Source organism: Podarcis cretensis (assembly GCF_951804945.1).
Source record: "Podarcis cretensis genome assembly, chromosome: 5".
NCBI classification, from domain to species: domain Eukaryota; kingdom Metazoa; phylum Chordata; class Lepidosauria; order Squamata; family Lacertidae; genus Podarcis; species Podarcis cretensis.
The window spans coordinates 20,991,142-21,011,111 of NC_137174.1; the positions used below are offsets into that span (position 1 = coordinate 20,991,142).

A 19,970-nucleotide genomic window follows, 5' to 3' on the forward strand; every position below is an offset into this window, starting at 1 on the left:
CAAAATTCACAGGGAATTTGGGAGGTTCTGTTTTGGCAAAGCACCTGTCATTTTCATTTGAAGCTGAAACTTTGAGATCATTGAAATTGTTCCTGAGCAGTGCTATTTTTCCAGAAAAAGAGGTGCCGGAACTCACCACGAACGCTTCCCTAGTTCTCTTATAATGGCAATGGTGCCCACCTGAGAGGTGCCAGAGCTGAGTTCTAGCAAGCTCCAGCTGAAAAAAGGCCCTGTCCCCGAAGATTTCTGCAGCTTGACCCTCCCACCTTCTCCTGTGGTGCAATTCAGTACAAAGTCAGCTATGCTGCCCAAAGTAATAGCTTCACCTTGCCTAATGCCTGGGCTGTCCCTGCTGGAGATACACTGGATATATCAAATGATGCCTCCACCTGGTGTCAGGTATGAGTGTGGCTATTATTGTGTGCTGGTCATGCATGTGGCTTTGACATGGAGGCGCTAGCTCACACATCTGATGCTTCCATGCAATTTCAGCCTGGTCTTACAGCTGTCAATAACCCCATGCAATTCCAGGGAAGCTACAAACCATTTGAAGTGTCCCTGTGCCAGTTTATTTACATGCTCACATGAGTGACCTTATTATAGTCATTAGTGTTGTTTATTTCGTTATTTAGGGTACTAACTCGATCCATCCAGGAAGTTACAAGTGGTAATAATATTTTTAAAGGAGAGGGCTGGCACTCATGTCTGAAATGTTGGAGAGCCATTGCCAGTCAGTGTTGACATGGCCCAACTAGAGGGCCCATTGGTCTGACTCAGCGTAAGGCAGTTTAATATGTTCCCATGGAAGGAATGGCTTATGATAGCATTTAGGACCTTGTCTATTGAACCCAGAACTTTGCATTGTGCCTGAAACCCCAAGCAAGGTGTATTTACTTAGGAAGTCGGAATTCAGGGAGTTAGTGTTGCAAAAAGTGCAGCAGCCTCCAAACCGTCTTCGAAGTTAGTCATGAATATAGTATCACAGGAAACTTATCCATGAGATTATGGATTATTTATTTAGTCATCATTTATTGATTTCATTAAAATTATATACCGCTGGATTGTAAAAAAAAAAACAAAAAACTTCAAAGTGGTTATGTTTGCCTATTTCTCATTCCTGGCCACCATTCTAACCTGCAATTCTAAATGCAATGTTGCAGTAAGAGGAAAAGCTTTCTGATCCTACCTCTTTGCCATTGATGGTTATTTCAATTCTCCTAAAATTAATTAATTCATTAATTCACCTGGATTTGGCTTTAATTTGGTTGCCCTCATCCAGGCCCCTGCAGTTTTCAGATATGCAATCATCTTTCCATAAAAGAAAGATTAGTGCATGTTTCGAGTGTGAGCAGCTGCTGTCTAGCACCCTTTGCTTTGGAGTAAAGGTGTTGATAACGCCAGGTGTCAAAAGACCAAGCTTCTCCTGGCTGGTTTTCAGCAGCCAGAATTGGGCCTGGGCCCAATTTGCATGTAGTCAGTTCCCAGTAGACTGACTGGGTTCACTGTTTGCTTGAACGTGTCCTCCCAGTGCTCTGTTAATAGCTGATTTCCAATAAAATATTCACAGAAAGGAAAATCCTAAGCTTGTGAAAACTGAGGAGGAATTCTAAAAAATATCTTAACAAGTATTCAGGACAAATTGTTCACATTCTTTGCTTAGCTCCATAGAATTAGTGTGGTTGCTTTGCAACTTCTCACTGGTACTGTATGATTTCAATGCTTGATAAATATGTTTTGTCTTCTGCTAATCCACCCGCCATTTTGTGTGACTAGACTTCTAAATAGGTTGAAGTAAGATAACCTACATTGTTTGAATAAGAAAATGTTTTCTTACATTTGTTCTATTTAAGAGGCTTTCGTGATGTTTCTTACAGGTTCTTCAAAAGCAGAAAAGAATCAATGGGCAGATGTGATGCTTGCAGAGACAATATGTTGCAGAATATAGATGTCTCAGAGAAAGTAAGTGGAAACTGTTGAACAAAGGCTTTCCCTAATGAAGAGCTGATATCATTCACACAATTATTGCCATCATAGTTGTGCCTAAGGTCAAATTAGAAGTAAGCCTATTGGCTGCTCCTCAGGAGAAGCATCTGAGGAATTTTAGAGGAACCAAAACAGTTTTGATAAAATGAATGCAATTTCTGAGAGGGGTTTTGCACATCCCTGGTCAAAATGTGTTGCAGCGTACTGTCTATTCTTTAATATATTTATGAGAATCTATTTGGTTATTTGCAGCTTGTGGCCAAGGTTGCCATCCATCAGCATGTAACACTAGTGCTGAGGGAAATGCGCCGGCTGCCAATGTGCTACTGAGCCAAATTTAAGGTCTTACTATTATATAATTAAATAACTTAGGGCCAGATCATCTGAGACCTCTCCTTATCCCATATATACTTGCCTGCTCACTGGGATCACATGGCCATTCTTTATAGCCCCAGATACACTGCAGTGGCAGGGAGTTAAGTTTTGTCTTGTGGATCAGGCCACTCATTTTGTATTGAACAGTACTCATCAGTTCCAGAAAGTGGTCAGAGGCTAGAAAACTCCCTTGTACTCATTCCCCACTTTAATGTTGAGAGAACAAGACTAAGAAGTAACTCAGAATTGTCCCTTGGATGTGTTTGACCTCTGAGGCCTCTGCTTGGCTCAGCCTGCCCCAAGGTTGCTCCTATCTGTTTTGATAAGTTTTTATTCTTTTGTTGTAACCCTTACTTCAGGACCAGGGACAGTTCTAGCTTCTTTATCACTGATGTCAGTGGTATTTCCAGGGCCAGGCTGTTCACTGACCTTGGTTTTATGTAACTGGCAGATGGAAAATCGGAAGACCTTGTTCTTTATTGTTTCTTGTTTATTTTCCTTTCCTTTTTTCCTTTCTCTTTTTTCTTCTTGCTTCTCTTTCTCTCTTCCTTTTCTTTTCTTCCCCCCCCTTTCTCTACGTGGGGCACTCTACGTGGGGCTACCTTTGAAGGTGACTCGGAAACTACAACTAATCCAGAATGCGGCAGCTAGACTGGTGACTGGGAGCGGCCGCCGAGACCATATAACACCGGTCTTGAAAGACCTACATTGGCTCCCAGTATGTTTCCGAGCACAATTCAAAGTGTTGGTGCTGACCTTTAAAGCCCTAAACGGCCTCGGTCCAGTATACCTGAAGGAGCGTCTCCACCCCCATCATTCTGCCCGGACGCTGAGGTCCAGCGCCGAGGGCCTTCTGGCGGTTCCCTCATTGCGAGAAGCAAAGCTACAGGGAACCAGGCAGAGGGCCTTCTCGGTAGTGGCGCCCACCCTGTGGAACGCCCTTCCAGCAGATGTCAAAGCGATAAACAACTACCTGACATTCAGAAGACATCTTAAGGCAGCCCTGTTCAGGGAAGTTTTTAACGTGTGATTTTACTGTATTTTTGGTTTTTATGGAAGCCGCCCAGAGTGGCTGGGAAGGCCCAGCCAGATGGGCGGGATATAAATAATAAATTATTATTATTATTATTATTATTATTATTATTATTTCTTCATTGATGTCCTCTACTTGGGGCCTTTATTAGGGTCCAGGGATTGTACATTCATGGGGGTGGTAGATGGTTGATGGAGGGCCTGGGGTAGAAGGCAGAGAAACATTGGTCTCCCAGGGTGGGGGGCTGGGAGGAGAAAGGAAAGATCCCAGATAAGACCTGGGAGGGACTGTTACCTTCTGTGGGTTGTAAGGGTTAAGAACAACCTTTAAAAGAGGACCCCATATTTTAGTTTTGCATTTTGTAGCTGTTTTGGTTTATTTACATCTTTTTCCCCATAATGCATCATGAAAAAATAAATAAATAAAATCTTAAAAACCCCCCTATCACTAGTTTCTGGACATTTCTTGTAGATAGGAGTTCTGCACTTTTAAATGAAAAATAGTCTCTCTAAATGTAAATTAGTTTTTTTGTATTCTGTTTGTATTCTTGGTTTTATCGTTAGACAACTCTTATCTTCATTAAGGAGTTGTTTATTTCTGTGTATTAATTAAAAAGGCATTAATATGCATATGGATATAAAAACACTTGGTGAATGATAGCAAAAGTTCTCATATTCCCCTTGGAGTATGCATTATAAGCACAATTCTTTTAAATGTTTCTTAGTCGGGCATTATTTATTACCCTAAACTTAAGACAAAGGGAGAGTGCTAAGGCTGATTATCGCTTGGGTGTTCTTCAGTGCTAATTGAGTTATTTAACTCAATTGCTATATGTCATCTTTTTAATAACTTAAAAACCAACTCCTGTGGATATTCTATTTTTTTTAACAGTCTAAACATATGGTCTTTTAAAAATCTGGCTCTTTGCTATACACATTTTAACATAATAATTAACTAGCTGACGCACAAACACTCTCTCTTAGGCTTTGCCTCATCTATTCTGTATGTGTGCCTTGCTTTTCTTTTCATCGTGTCCTCCCTAAAAGAGGGCATGTGTTGTGGTGAGACCTGGAGACCGACCTCCTGTGTTGTGGGTGGGTAAGATTGGATAGCCTCAATACCCGATTGGTAGGTCCCTCAATGTTGGGTTTAATCTGGCCAATAGGGCGCAGTCCAAATGGATCAAGGGACCTATATAAACCCATGCACGTGACCCAGAGCTTCCTCCTTTGGCTCATGCATTCAGAACACCCACCCACCCACCTCTGCCTACTTTTAGGGCATTTTTTGCGCTTGACCTTGCTATGCCGTCGTGTGTCGTTGGGACAGGGGCACAGCAGGAATTTCCCCACTTGGCTGATTGGCTGTTGCCATTTGGTTTCGCCTGCCACGTAGCAAATCGTCACAACTTGTAAGGTTGTGGATAGGCACTGGTTCATGTGATAGGGATGGGAGAATAGTCTTGCCATCCCTATGTGAAAGATATTCCGTTAAAGGAATCCAGGGACGCAACTGGTTTGGTCAACCCCCGAGAGGGGTTTGTGCCCATGTCTGAGTCTGGGGGAAGCATCTGGGGTGTGAACATAGTCTGTTCCCGGCTTCTTGCCTACCCAGGTGTTCACCCTTGGCTGACCTATGCTGGTGCCCTGGGTCAGCGCTGCCTGCAGGGGTGAAGGGAGCTAGTCACACCAGAGCCTATGCAACCACTCACTTTCTGTAATCAATAAAGTTGTGGCCTAAATTCTGCCAAAAACCAAAACTAAAATTTGAGTCAAATGTGTCTTTATTTAGCGGGGAGGTCTCTGGGTCTGAACCCGCAACAACAGGGAAAAAACTTCAAAGGATACACATTACAAGTTAATTTCCATTGTCCTTTCCCATCCCTCTCTGCTCCTTCCACCCCTTTTGAATGGATCAACTCATGGTTTGGGGTGGAGATTTAACCATAGTTTCCCAATCAACAAACCCTGGAAGTTCTGCATTACAGCACATGGGAACATGGGGTAAGGACTGAGAAGAAGGAAGTATGCTAGTGAAATCTCATCCTTGGCCCAGTAAAGCATGTTTTATTGGGCTGAGTTTGCTATGTCTTAGCTGAGCATTTATAGATATATTCCCAGTTATAACATTCAGTGAACCAACCCATTTTATACATACCGTATGTTAGCGCTGTCTCTTTACTGACTAAATACAATATAATAATGCATCTGCCCATATTACTATTTATTGCCTTGATGGCATGTAAGACCCAGCACATAAGAGCACTCTGTGCAAAGGCTTCCAGGTGCAAATTTGATTGAATACAAATAATCACTAAATGGGAAGAACTGTGATTAGCCTGAACTTTGATTGCTAATATATTCCAACATCACAGTTTCCTTCAAAAACGATGAAGAAACTAATCAGGTTTGAATTACTTCTGCTTTACAAACAAAAAACAATAACCCTGTAAAAAACCCAAACCCTGTTACAATTGGGAGAGTAGATGAAAGATGTGTGCCACAAATCACTTAAGCCAGAGGTTTTGCACTCAACTTAATTCATTTAAGGGTTGCTCTCTGGCAGCCTGGTTATATGAGGGCAAGCTACTCAGCATTCCAGTCTACCTTCATATTCTGTGGTTCATATTATCCCATTGTTTGCTTGCTGAGCTCAATCTCCAGTAAGCTGCTGCGGTCCCAGCAATGGGGTATATATTTCTCTCTCTCAAAATAATGTTATCCAAATCAATTTAGAAGGAGAAAGATCATATGTATAATAACAGAAAATTAAAAACAAGACACAAAACAAAAAAGAAGTCCATCTGCTATGTTCTGCCCCAGATCAACTTTCCAAAACTCTTTCAAGGGCAGCCCCCTCACCCCAAATACATTGCTGTAGTTCAATAATGAGGTGGCAGAAGTTTGAATGACAGCTGCCAGGTCCTAATTGCTGTGAAACATAGCACTATCACTTTGATGTCTGTCGGTGCTCTGTGGGGGTTGTTTGGACTACAGTTGTTGGCACTCATGTTTTGGATGAGTGTTTGTGGTTTTTTAGTTGCAGTGTCTCCTCAGGGCATTGGGAACACTTGTTCCTGTTGTAGGTAGGATACCATGCCATCCATAGCATGACTTTTCCCTGCCCTTCTTGGGGTGGCTTTCCAGATCTGCTTGAAAGTGTGTTTTGTAGATTCTGCTTCTAGTTCGTGAGAAAATCAGGGCTTGAACTGCCCCCTCTAGGTGTGCTTGGAAGAAAGCTGGAGAGAGCTACGTTGTGATAGTTCAGTTGGTAAGAGCATGAGACTCATAATCTCAGGGCTGTGGGTTTGAGCCCTATATTGGGCAAATGATTCCTGCATTGCAGGACTTAGATGACCCTTATGGTCCCTTCCAGCTCTATGTTTCTATGAAATGGAGCTACCTTATTGTTGAGTTCCATCAGCACCAGCCAGCATGACCAATGATCAGGGATGATCAGAGCTGTAGTCCAAAAAAATGTGGATGGCACCAGACTAGTCTCATCTAACTGGAAATACCTGTTCAGGGTCTCAAGAAAGGGGTCTTAATAGCTCTGCTGAGACCTTTTTGTTGGAGCTGGCAGGGATAGAACCTGTGAGATTCTGCATACAAAGTATCTGCTCTGTCCCTGAGCTGTGGTGCCTTGGGATGAATTGCCTTATATTTTGTGAAGCTTTTTTTTTAAAAAAATATATAGGTGGTGTCAGGGGTTCAGGAGCAGAGGCACAGGGAGGAGAGGAGATGGAGAGCGAGGGGGAGGAATCCGAGGGGAGCGTAGGAGAAGAGGACAGTGAACCGAGGGATTCCATGAGCCTCTCCAGCGAATCGGAAGATTCACAGAAGGGGGCGCCAGTGGCCAGGGGTAGGGGGTTCCCAAGGGGAGCGTCCCAGGAGCAAGGGGACAGCAGGGACTCCCAGAGCAGTAGTTGGAAATCAGGACCAGCTTCCCCACCTGAGCAGAGTGGGGGGGAAGAGTCCCAAGGATCAGGGCCAGTGCATTCCCCACCAGGGAGAGAAGATGAGGCAGGGCTGACCACACCTCCATCGGAGAGTCAGACAATGGAGGGGAGGTCAGATCCGGCCAGTGTACCGGAAGAGGGAAGCAGTGACAGAAGTAGTGTAACGGTCAGGAGGAAGGTCACTGGGTTGGCGCGAGAGGCAAGTTCAAATGTACAGGAGCGCGGGACAGCAGAGAATGAGGATTGGGAACCGGGTCCTAAAGCCCGCCGGAGGGAGGGGGAGGAGCTAAGTGACTCAGCATCGGAAGAGTCCAGAAAGGGCAATGCCCCAGCGGGCAGGAGGACCCAGAGGAGGAGAGAGCAGCGTAAAAGGTGCAGCCGGGCTAGGATCTTAAACTGGTGTCAGAGGGGAGGTGACTCAGACGGTACTTCGCCGGTCTAGGCTTTAAGACGTAGAGCTGCGCGCTACGGCTTTGAAATGGAAACTGAACATCAATAAAGACTTTTGTACATAACTACAGCCTAGCGTTGGTCCTCTGTGAGCTGGGACCTAGAGGCAGCTCTGACAGGTGGTTTTTCTTTTCTTTTAATAGAATTTATTTATTTGTCCTATGGGCTGAAATCACTGATAGTAAAGGGCCACACTGAGACAGAAGAGAGCACAAATCAACAGATGATAACTCACTTATTGATAGTTGCTTTGCTGCACAGAGTTGCTTGAATTAATTTGTTGTTCAAGTTGACTTTTCAGGACTGGCCCTACCATTAAGCAAAGTGAGGCAACTGCCTCAGGCAGTAATGCTGAGTGGCAGTAGGATATTTTCCCTGAGCCCCCTTGCAGTACTTTTCTATTGGAGGACCGGGCTGTGTGTGCCATGCAACCTATAATGCACCCTGTAACTAGTCTTTTTTTCTCATGTGCCCCTATAGAAGTAAGATTCAGCTGTCAGTCCAGTTGGCTTCTGTATGTTTAATGTATGTATGTACCATCATGTCCTTCACCCCAACAGCTAAATGTCATGGGCAAACCCCGGACCCATCTGTCAAGCTGTTTCTTGCCTCACCCCAGTGGTGGACCTACATTTTTGGGTCCTGAAACTTTAACTGTTATGGGGGCTCCTCAGCAACCAGCAATAAGGTCTGGGTAACCACTGTTATAGGGACGCGGGTGGCACTGTGGGTAAAACCTCAGTGCCTAGGACTTACTGATTGCATGGTCGGTGGTTCAAATCCCCGCGGCGGGGTGAGCTCCCGTCGTTCGGTCCCAGCTCCTGCCCACCTAGCAGTTCGAAAGCACGTCAAAGTGCAAGTAGATAAATAGGTACCACTTTATAGCAGGAAGGTAAACGGCGTTTCCGTGTGCTGCGCTGGTGCCGGCTCACCAGAGCAGCTTTGTCACGCTGGCCACGTGACCCGGAAGTGTCTCCGGACAGCGCTGGCCCCCGGCCTCTTAAGCGAGATGGGCGTGCAACCCCAGAGTTGGACACGACTGGCCTGTACGGGCAGGGGTACCTTTACCTTTACCTTTAACCACTGTTATCTTTCTCAATGGGGTTGTTCCAGGACAGATCACTTGTTAAAAAAATAATCACTACTACATCTCAGATTTTGATTAAAAGTGCTGCACTATATTATCTCACGTGTCAAAGTCATTGATGTGAATAAAAATTTCCTATGCCTATTTATAGTTTTCACATTAGTGCAACATTCCACCTTTATAACCTCTGTGCTACTGACTCTCAAATTTTGGGATTGTTGAAATATATACAACAATAATGTAATCAATTTGCATTGTGCAACTTAAGTTGGGTCTACTAGACCCAAAGCTTTTAATCAATGCAGACTAAATTAGATTCTGGAGCCCTTCTGGGATTAGGAGCCCTGAAACCTAGGCTTCATTAGTATCATACTAGATCTGCCCCTATCATGGGGCTTTTCTAAAGATACCTAGACATGGGTCCGCACATTATAGGAATTGTAATGGGATGTGGGGTTGCTTGTGCGTAAGCCGCAAACTGCTCCAAGCTGAGTAGTTTGGTCAAACCTTTCCCTGGCTGGACAGCCCTTCTTCCGTGGCTGTCTCAATCACTGGCAGAATCCGTCAGTGGGCGTTTCCGGAACTTTTTCCAACATAAAAGCTCTTTGACACCAAGTCGACGCCTCGCCTCCCTGCGCGGAAGCTTTCTGCGCAGAGTGGGCGTCCCAAGCGGAGGCTCTGTGCTCTCCCCGCTGGTCTCGCTGGAACAGTCTTGGAGCCCTCCCTCCGAAGCTCCCTCAACCTCCCCTTTCTTCCTAGCGTAACGCCTATCTCCTTCCCCAGCGGAAGTGAGCTCTCTCTCCCTACTGGGTCCTTCTCCTGCATCGCTGCTGCGCCTTACCTCCTCTCCTGTCTCCGATGGCAGTTCCCTGACAGGAATATTTATAAATAACTGCATCACATCACATCATAAAATATGCCTAATGTTTTCCTTGAAATTTACTGCATGGGAATTCTAGGAATCCCAGATAGACTGCAATCTATTGTGGCAGCTCTCCCATCTATCAGCCTTTGCACTGACTGCTGCTCTGGAGTGACTTTGAAAAGTAAATATCTTGAATTCCTCAAGAGGTTTCTTTCACTGCCACCTTCTCTTCTATTACAGCTTTGATAGAACAGCATCCCTAGAGATCTGTAAAAGGCACTAAGTTTCCGGGATGATTAAGTGAACAAGACAAAAGTACATCAAAACCACAGCACTCTGAGGGGAGCATGTTGAGAAGGGGTGGGGTGGAATAGAATGCTGGTGGGGGCAATGAAGTAACAATTTTATGGTCTATTTGAGTTGCTTATTGTTTCTGTACTGAATGATGAAAAGGATAAAATGGATCAAAATATATGAAGGTGAGCAAAACACGGTGACAAGCTTTCTCTGCATTTGAGATTTGCAATATGCTTAACAAGTAATTTCGGTCACAGGTGGTATGGCTCTGTTTGTGTTTTGTTTGACTCAACACCAGCAAAGGGGCCACTCTTTCTTTTCCTTCTGATTTTTCTTTTACCAAGCACTTCAGCCTTTTCAACAGGACTTATTGGAGTGGTTCGCCTCTCGTAAAATAGCGGCCTTCTTTACATTAGGCAGCTCTTTCTTAGCTTTCGTTATGCCCCAGGGTGTGGCGATGGATTTGAACTTGTAATGTAGTAGGCAGCTGAATGGTTTGAAGGGTAGCGTCATTGCTAATTAATTAATTAATTAATTAAATTTCTATACCACCCTTCATCCATGGCTCACCGTGCAGTTTACAATATGAAAACACATACCATAGTAAAAACAAAAAAATACCACCCCGGTTTAAAAAGCTATAGATGGTTTAATTCATCTGGCATGTCTTCTTTTTGAGAAACCCATTCTGATTCTTAGTGACCATAGCATCCCTTTCTAAGTGCGTGCAGACCAACCATTTAATTACCTGTTCTTGGACCTTTCCAAGTATCAATGTCATGCTGACTGGTTAGTAGTTACCTGGATCCCCCCCACACACTCTGTTTTGAAGATGGGGACAATCTGCAGGGACCTTACCCGTTCTCCAGGTAGTCTCAAATATTATAGACAGAGTCTCTGAGTCTTTTAAATTGTTTTTAACTCTTCCAAACCTGAATTCATTCTGAACTTTGGCCCGCCTGACCTTCTCCCTGCAACTTGTGAATGCTCTTCTTTTGTGATTTCTCCTTTCTTCCATTTCTTATCCATTCTTATACATCAGTAAAGTTCTATGAATTGTTACTACAGTTATTTGCTACTCTGCAACTATTTCTTTTATTTGAAGAACATATCTGAGCATGTGATTTTCCCACCAGATTGAACCCCCACTGGGTTTTTCCTTTTTTGGGGCCAAATGAACATCATCTACAAGGAATTGATTGGCTCAGTCTCTCTCTCTCTCATATATATATATATATATATATATATATATAAAACTATATATAAAAAAATTTACACTTGAATATTTAAATATTTTTTCCATAATTTCTTCCAGGTGCTCATTACTATATTATGCCCTATATCCCTTGCCCAATGGATAGTAGCTGATTTTACTAATTCATCTTTTGTCTCCCATTCTAATAATAGCAGCCACGCCGCCGCCGCGTGATTTCTGTTCTCATCCTGAAAAAAAAGTTCTTAATCCAAGGTATTATTTCTGGGTTAGCGGGGTCTGTAACCTGAAATGTATGTAACCTGAAGTGTATGTAACCCGAGGTACCACTGTACTGTCAACAATCTTTTTCAAACTGTGAACTTTGGGTCAACCCCCCCCCCCCAATTTTACCACATCATTTATTTGATGATACTGTAACCCTCTTATATTTTCTTCTCCTTTACTTAGGATTTATGTACAGAGCCTCCTTATTTTTATGTTTATTTGCAAGAAAGAGAGAGATAGATAGATCAGCAAGTATGGCCAGTGAATGCAATATAAGGCACAAAAATCTGGTCTCCCACCCTCACCCCAGACTTTCCTTAATCTTGACATTGTTTACCACTGTCAATTCAGTTTTCCAGCCAGCTGTTTATTTTATTAGACTGACCTCCTTCTATCTTTTGATTTACCTTGTTCTGTCAGGTAAGCAACACTAGAACCAATAAAATCCAGATTTTGTCAGGTTTCATCCAGGCCCATAAATAATATTCTGGGTTCTCCCCCTACCATTAATCTTCCAGGCTCCTTCAGGCTCTCCATGGAACCTGCTTCTGCCCTGGCTCTGCCTGATTTGGTTCTACCTGTGCCCACCCTCGAGTTATTAGTAGCCTTTTTAAAATGGAGAGCAGAATGATTCGCATGTTGTACCAGTAATGTGCTGTCAGTGACACAGGAGATGGAACAAGAGTGGACTGTGATGTGACGCCAGGCTTAGCAGACCACGTCTGAAGTAGAAGCCCCCGTGTTTGATATTCTGCACTGGTAACAGAGGCTCACTCATTTCTGACTGTCCAGGATGCAAATCCTAAGATACAAGCTCTTCCTCCTGCAGAGTTGCCAGTAAGCCAGTATCGTACTGGTCTGTAGACTAACTAGTAGTAGAGTCCAAAACACCAATAGCGGTAGATTTTCCCTGGCATCCATGGCCTGTTCTCTCATTGTGGGTGATTCCATTCCACTCTCTAGCTTCTTCCATGGGTGGGACTGGGGAGGCAGTATCTTTTAAATAAAAATGTGGAAGCCAGTTATCATTGTGTTCAGCCATTGTTGTTGTTGTTTTAAAAAATAAATGCTTTTGACTGAGGATGGAGTTATGCAACCCAGTTGTTCAGCCTAAGTTAACATTTTCAGGCAAGCTAAGGTCTTGTGAACGGTCCAGCCTGTGTCCAGATTATAGCAGTAACCTATGTTCTATTTGCCTATGGCTGGGCAAAGCTCTGAGTAATCAATCCTCCAGGAAAGTTCTTTAATTTTTTTCAGAGATTGGAGTGTAACCCTGAAAATTGCCTTTGAGAATTCTCATGGTTTAGCCCTCTTCATTGTTGCCTTTCTCCATATTATTTTAACATTAGCATTTACCAAGGCAACGGGGAGACCACTTGACAAGAAGCCGACTATTCTGGCATACTGTATACCTCATCAAAAGTATTTGTGCCTGCTACCTAAAGCCATGACTCACCTAGCAACAAGCTTGTTATGCAGGTTTCACAAACCCCGGGAAAGCTGTGGAGGGGGGGGGGTGGAAACACCACACACTTATTTTGGAAGAGGACCATTTTCACAATTTGCAGAGATTTATTATTACTATTATATGTGAATTATTTCATTCCTGATTGAAAAGCGTGGTTCTCCCCCCCCCCCGCCCGCCCGCCCCAAGTTGCTTGGCAACTAACTGAAGGCAAGTGGGACTGAAATTGGAATTTGAACATATTATAGTCTTTTTGGTTTCCCTTTCAAGTGGTAAGCAGAGCAGTGAATTCTGAATCCCTGGCTAATTAGTACCTCTCTATGTAAAATGGGCCAGGGTATTGCCAACTGGATTATCATGGGGAGTGAGAATGTTACCTCTGGGTAACTATTCAGGTGAGGAGATGACAGCAAATTGTGAAGGTTGGCTGGCTGGCTAGGAGAGAGCGTCCCACATGCATACACAGATGGACTCTGCCAGTGAAATTCCTTATTTTCAACTCCCCTGCTGTTCTGCTTATCAGGCTTCCTAAGCAGTCTGCTTATCATCTTGAGCTGGGTGGTAGGAGAAAACTGCCAAGCACATTTCTGAAAGCACCAGTGTAGAACCACCCTCTCGGGTTATGTCACATCTGAATAAATTGTGACCCACCAAACAAATGCAACCTCCCAAAACAGTATTTACTGAAGTCTTGATAGGCTGCAAAATGGTGTTATCTTTTGGGGTGAGGTTTCCCTAAACCCTAGTAATTAACAATTGGAAGGATTTTGATTATCTGGGATGTGAAGGGAGAAATACAAACTGCAGAGGAATTCCTGAGCTGGCATACACAAAATGACCTGGTCAAGCTTAGGACTATTATGAAACAATACAAAGCCATTGGCAATACAAGAGAATTGTCCTTCCCCCGTGCCCTGAGGTATGAACGGAAACTGGAGATTTGGAAGGTTGCCAGGGTAATTGGGTGCGAGGTGACAGCAGAAGAGAGTCTGTTTGCAAGGTGTGCTGGGTAGAAGAAGGGAAGACTAGGATCCATTTTGGGCAGGCTGGCTGAAGGCTGGCTGGGACAAATGCCTTGGACTCCATGGCTGCACAGCTGTGGGGGACAAGCCCCTCTTGAAATGACCCTGCTGTAAGATCTGGACTCTCTCCATGGAGACTGAAGGTGTAAATAGTGAATAAACCATATTTCTTAAAGCTACAACAGTATCTCAGTTCTCCAAAGGAACACAGACCCTGGGGAGCACCTGGAACCCCCTGGAGTCTTGCAGAGAGTGAGGGTGGCATCCGACTTTTGTAACAATATGGAGAGTGCAGCCTTTCAGGGATGTTTCTATGAACTGCTTCAGACTGAAAAGACAAGAGGGTTTGCAGGATCTAGCAGCCCACAACATCCCACTGCTGCTTGGCCTGAAAGCAGTTGAGCCTTTGCCAGCAGTTCAACTGTGTGTTTGTGCAAAGGCACGAGGGTTTTGCAAGCTTTCAGTTCAAGTGCTCACAAAAGCTTGAAAGCAGCTGCTTTCTCCATATTGGATTCCATATTGGATTCCTACATAGGGCTATGTTCTGCAGGGAAGGAATTAAATCCCAGGATGAGGAGTCAGAAGCAAGGAAGACAGCTATTTTCCATGGAGGGCAGCCCTGACCTTCTCTCCACAGTCTAAACTTCAAACTGCCCTGCAGTTGAAATGGTGAATCTGCCATTTTAAAACATGGTTATGTGAACCAGTCCTTGGTGAGAACAGCACTGAGAGCATTTTAAGAGTTTGTTTCAAATGAGGCAACAATTCATATGGAGACTGTTACATTTTACATGAAATCCAATTGATAAACTTCAGCTGATGCTCTTTTGAGCATTCCTCAAAATCTCTCGTGTTTTGCTGAGCAAGAGCCAGCAGGTTCACCTCAAACTTTGTTTTAGGCAGCATTCAGTGACAAACTAAAGATGTGCAAAATGCCCTGGAGGAAGTTTCCTTAGCCTTGTTGAAATCAATTCTGGCTTCCCTCAGAATTCCTCAGATCTCTTCTTGCCCCAGCAGGAAGCTGCAAATGCATCACAGTGTTTTGCTTCAAATGAGTTTGAGTGGCAAACTCTATCATAATGCCTTGCAAATCTTTGACCCTTTCGTTTGTGCTTCATAAGAGCAACTTGGGCCATAATCCATTTGCCCGTTACTGTAACGATTTTCACCCATTCCCCCCTAGTTAGTTGGTATAAGGAAATCGGTTTGGGGTCAGCAAAAGATTTGGCCCAATACAGTGGAGTATGACACCATTAAGTCTTGCTCCTAAACACTGCCAGAAAGAAGAATTGCCTCAGGGAACCTAGTGATAACATGGTTCATTGCTTCTCTGATGCTATGTTGTCTCCCTACAGTCCTTCTCGCTGTGCAGAACAAGAGCTATGCTTAATTTGCCTGACACGTCTCCTCGACTGGGGCCAGGCGCAAGCAAGTGAGCAACAGCCATGTTGCATCCCTACACTTGGAATCTGTAATTTCCTAGCCTTGAGACTTCACTTCACTTTGTGAATAAGTGACTTTGCTCCCTTTAGAAGCTTTTGGCTAATTAATCATGGTTGCAGAGTGCTGTTGCAGGCAGCTTGTTATAACATTTGATTAATAGCAAGTGCTGATTTGGGAATTGTGGTACAGTGAGCAAGATCACATCTGGCAAGGCATGACAGTTACTTACTCCTTCACAATATGAGTTTTTTCTTTTTGTCCCTGAGTGTTTTGCTCTGCGCTGCTAAGACTCAGAATGAAGATGCTAACCCATTTTCCCAGGAGGTGTTGAGTTCAAAAGTTTTTTGGGGTTGTTGTGCATAAAATACATTTATAACACTTATTAAACTGCAAAGCCAATCAGATTTGGCTATGTGTTGATGCCATTTGGGTTAAAAAATGATGGCAGTGCAAATGAAGAAGCAAACATCATTGCAAGGAGTACTGAAATTATGACCAACAATTGCATTTTTCAGCATCACTGAAAATATTTAGAAAAAAAGTAAGTTTTTCAGTTTGGCACTCATCTTAGGGAGCTGAAGATCATGAGCACGTAACCTGTGTGTAGGAATTTCCATTTAACCCATATATAAATGCACACTATTTCTGTGGTCTTTATTAAAATGACCTGAAATGAATCAGAACAGTAGTAATAACATCAAACATCATTCCATTAGAAAAATATTGGCAACTGATACTCTCCGGCATTTACATACCTCCTAGCTTTGGTCTCCAGTAATTAACTCCATCTGCAACCGCTTTTCAGCTAATAAACATTTGGAAATTTCACCCCAGGCCTGAAAAATGTGGCATACCACAGACAGAATTCTGCCTTTCAGGGTTTCAATTCTGTATCTTCCCAGCTAGCTCTAGGGTTGAACTTGGAAGATCAACTACACACAGGCAAGCGGCCATAGCTCAGTAGTACAGCACACACTCTGCATTTAAGACAACCCAAATTCAATTCTTGGCATCAACACCTGAGGTAGGAAGGCACTTCTGTTTAAGTAGGGATGCCAAACCATTGGTCCATAGGCCAGTTCTGGTCCTCCAAGCTTTTTTTTAATTTAATTTTTTTTACCCCCAAGACCACCTACCAATTTTACATGTGGCAGGATAGCAGCATCTGCAGGAATAGCGAAAATGATACCCAAATCAGAACCATGTGTAAGCAGGCATGCCAGGGGATCTGTGGGGTGGTGGTGATGGCAGCATCTGTTTTGGAGAGTTTAAGACAGTCCTGGGGGAAGTTTGGGGCAGGTCTTGGCAGCCACTTCTGCCTGCCACCCTCTTTTCCACTCCGATCTGCACTTCTAGAAGCGCTCACTTCTAGAAATATCTCACAGTGCTCAGGTGAGACTGTGTCCATTCCTCTGCTCTTCTTGCTTACAACTTGCCTGACTGTATTGAGCTTGCTGAATGTCCTAATGACTGGTAGATCTCTTGGTGCGCATCCTCACATTGGCGCAAATGTCAAAGGGGGACAAGTAATAATGGTCTCCTGATTATTAAGAGACTAGTCACTTGTGACTAGAGCTGAGCAGCGATGACATGTGTGAAATACCTGCTACGGTTTTACTGTTTGCTTAAAAATGTGAAGTGTGATTGTGACAACCATTTATTTATTTTAAGAGCAGGGATGGGGAACATGAGACCTGTGGGCCAAAAGTGGTCCTCCAAACTTCTGTATCAGGCCTTCAAAATTCTCTTCAAGTCACACTTGCTTTCCACAGGTCACACCTCGGACTGCTTCTGCATTGTACCCCAGGCGCTTTTGCCTTGCTGCTGTGGCCATTGCCCCCACCTTCTGCCATGGCCAAAAGGAGCTGAAATCTGCCATGCCACATCTCCCCGGCTCCTCTTAGGATAGCTCTGTAAGGTTATCTTTATCCCACTTATTTGACCTGAGTCTCCCAAACGGAGAATTGCATTCTTAAAGTGCAATTTTAGTACCAAACCTGGGGATCTAAAAACTCAAACCTGGTAAACATGTGTATCACACCGGGAGCTGTGATTAGATACTGCTCCCTGTTGAGCGTTCACTTCATAGCAAGTTTCTGAATAATGGCCAAAGCTTTCCTGTTGTGGCAAAATCATTGCTGGGAGTGGATTCATTTTGGAAGGTTTCCATTGGAGCTTGTGTCTGCTCTCATGCTGCTGTTTGATTTCTTTAAGGGGATTGTTTAGTTTGTAATGGCTGTAAGCTGCCCTGAGCAATGCATATGCATTGGAAGGGAGGGGTTTAAGTTTTACAAGTAACTAAATACATTGCATATGATGGGCTCATTATAGCTGACAGCATATATGTGTGCAAAAGCACTAGGACAAACACAGCCAGAATTAGGAAGCAGGATTTGGACTCAGTATTGTACATTTTCTGAAGTGAACCAAGGAACTTCGTCTGCATTATCTCCCATTATAAACATGATTTATAAGCCCTGGCAGATGCTGCCTGGGTTTTGCTGTGCTTGTTATGCTAATACACCATAGTTTGCAGGAAAACCGGCATTTGTCAAACGGTCTTCCCTTGTTCAACATACATTGAATTATTGTTTCACTTGCTTTAGTTCTTCTTCTCCCCCTTTATAATTAACTTTCAAATCTGCTCAGGGAACATAAAGAGCAAACAAATTCATTTTGCAATAACCTGTAAATAAAAGGGTTTCCAGATCACTGCTGACAGCTAATAGTGAGCAACTCTGCTGCTGCTTGAGAGGCTGGCGAAATGAATGACTCAGAAATATGAAATATCGACGATTAATTCACATTTCTTGGCTTTAGTCTTTTAGCACATAATGATCACATAGATTTTTAGAGGTGCTATAAAGAGCAGATCTTTGGGCACTGATCATATTTCCACCTTCTAGCAAATGGAGGCCGTGCAAATCTTGCTATCAGCTTATAAAAAGAGCCAATATAACACAGTGCTAAAACTTTATGTAGAGCAAAGAACGGAACTTTCAAACTAGTAGTTATCAGTGAAGTCTCTATAGCCTTCCTTTTCTAGGAAAAGGAATAATTGCCCTTTTCCCTGCCAGGCAAAAGATGCTTAGGTAGCACATAACAGCTAAGTCTATAGACAAGCTATAACTCTTGCAACAGAGACACATATCTGAAGGTGTGACATTGGGGCCCCAATGGAGATGTGTTCCTTGACCTTTATCAGCCTCAGAGTGTTTGTATGTCTGTGATCACATCCATTGACTTATATGCCTATTGCCAAGGTGAATGTATTGCCACAGTTCTGTAGGAGCACAGCAATCCACAGAATGCAGCGCTGAGCACAGAATCCAGCTTCTTCTAATATATGAGCTGAAGTGTAAGGGTAATGTTTTACAAAATATCAGAGCAGCTGCACATTTCTTTGCTCCACTCACTAACAATGCCAGAATAAATTATTTTTTAAAAGAGAAAACATGCAAATTTGCACAATACATGTTACAGAATCGAGCTTTTCTTGGTGCAGAATTTGAATAATCTTGACACAGAATACCTATTTTGTTTTTATATTTTCACAAAGCATACAGAGCTCTGTCTGTTGCCGACATCTGCTTATGTTTGACAACAACCATATTTGGTTATGTCTTTTGTAAAAGATTAAAATATACAATCTACAGCAGTAGTCACCAACCAGTTTGGACGAATGGGCACATTTCAGATTTTGAGAAAGTTCTCTCAGCGCCATGCACGCCAAGGGTTGGCATGGCAGGGGGCATGGCATAACATAAAAATAGTGTACCGTATTTTTCGCTCTATAGGACGCACCCAACCATAGGACGCACCTTGTTTTAGAGGGGGAGAACAAGAAAAAAAAAATCTCCCCCTCTCTGCTCAGCACCCCTTCAGTGAAGCGGCAGGAGAAACGGAGCCCCTTCCATTTCTCCTGCCGCTTCGCTGAAGGGGCACTGCGCAGCAAAAGGAACCCGAAGCCTCCGGAGCGCAGCAGGACCTCCTGCTGCCCTCTGGAGGCTTCAGGCGGCTTTCCCTTAAGCCTTTGCAGCGCAGCGCAAGTTCCCGCTGCGCTCCGGAGGCTTCAGGCGGCTATCTTTGCAGCCTGGAGAGTGAGAGGGGTCAGTGCGCACTGACCCCTCTCACTCTCCAGACTTCAGTGAAAGCAATGTGAAGCCTCCGGAGTGTGGAGGGAGTGCTCCCTCTGCGCTTTGGAGGCTTCGCGTTGCTATCGCTGAAGCCAAGGAGCCTGCATTTGCTCCATAGGACACACACACACATTTCCCCTTAATTTTTGGAGGGGGAAAATGCGTCCTATAGAGCAAAAAATATGGTACTTATTCCTGCCCTCCCCCCACCCCATGCCAAAAAAACACATGCTTCTTCTGAGAAGTTACCTATGCACAGATGGTGCTAATAGTGTTCACAAATTACTGATTACCTGCCTCCAGCAACAAGGGTGCTGCTGTCTAATAACAAGGAACAATCCCCAGAGCCAGAAAAAGAACCCCCCTACCCCCCCAC

General features: G+C 43.8%; 2 protein-coding genes across 4 annotated transcripts in view; one reads left to right on the forward strand and one right to left on the reverse strand.

Annotated features, from left to right (window-relative positions):
* RASGEF1A (RasGEF domain family member 1A) overlaps positions 1 to 19,970 on the reverse strand; it is a 224,869-nt gene that overhangs the window by 132,930 nt on the left and 71,969 nt on the right. The window lies entirely within an intron of this gene.
* The window catches only part of LOC307215928 (uncharacterized protein), a 231,283-nt gene that overhangs the window by 121,591 nt on the left and 89,722 nt on the right, over positions 1 to 19,970 (forward strand). For all 3 annotated transcript variants that reach the window (XR_013838708.1, XM_079975762.1, XM_079975763.1), the window contains one exon: positions 1,875 to 1,959. Coding sequence is in view for 2 of the 3 variants with exons in the window: in XM_079975762.1 (XP_079831888.1) it covers positions 1,875 to 1,959 (85 nt within the window). In the remaining variant the exon portion in view is untranslated. The remainder of the gene's footprint in view (positions 1 to 1,874; positions 1,960 to 19,970) is intronic.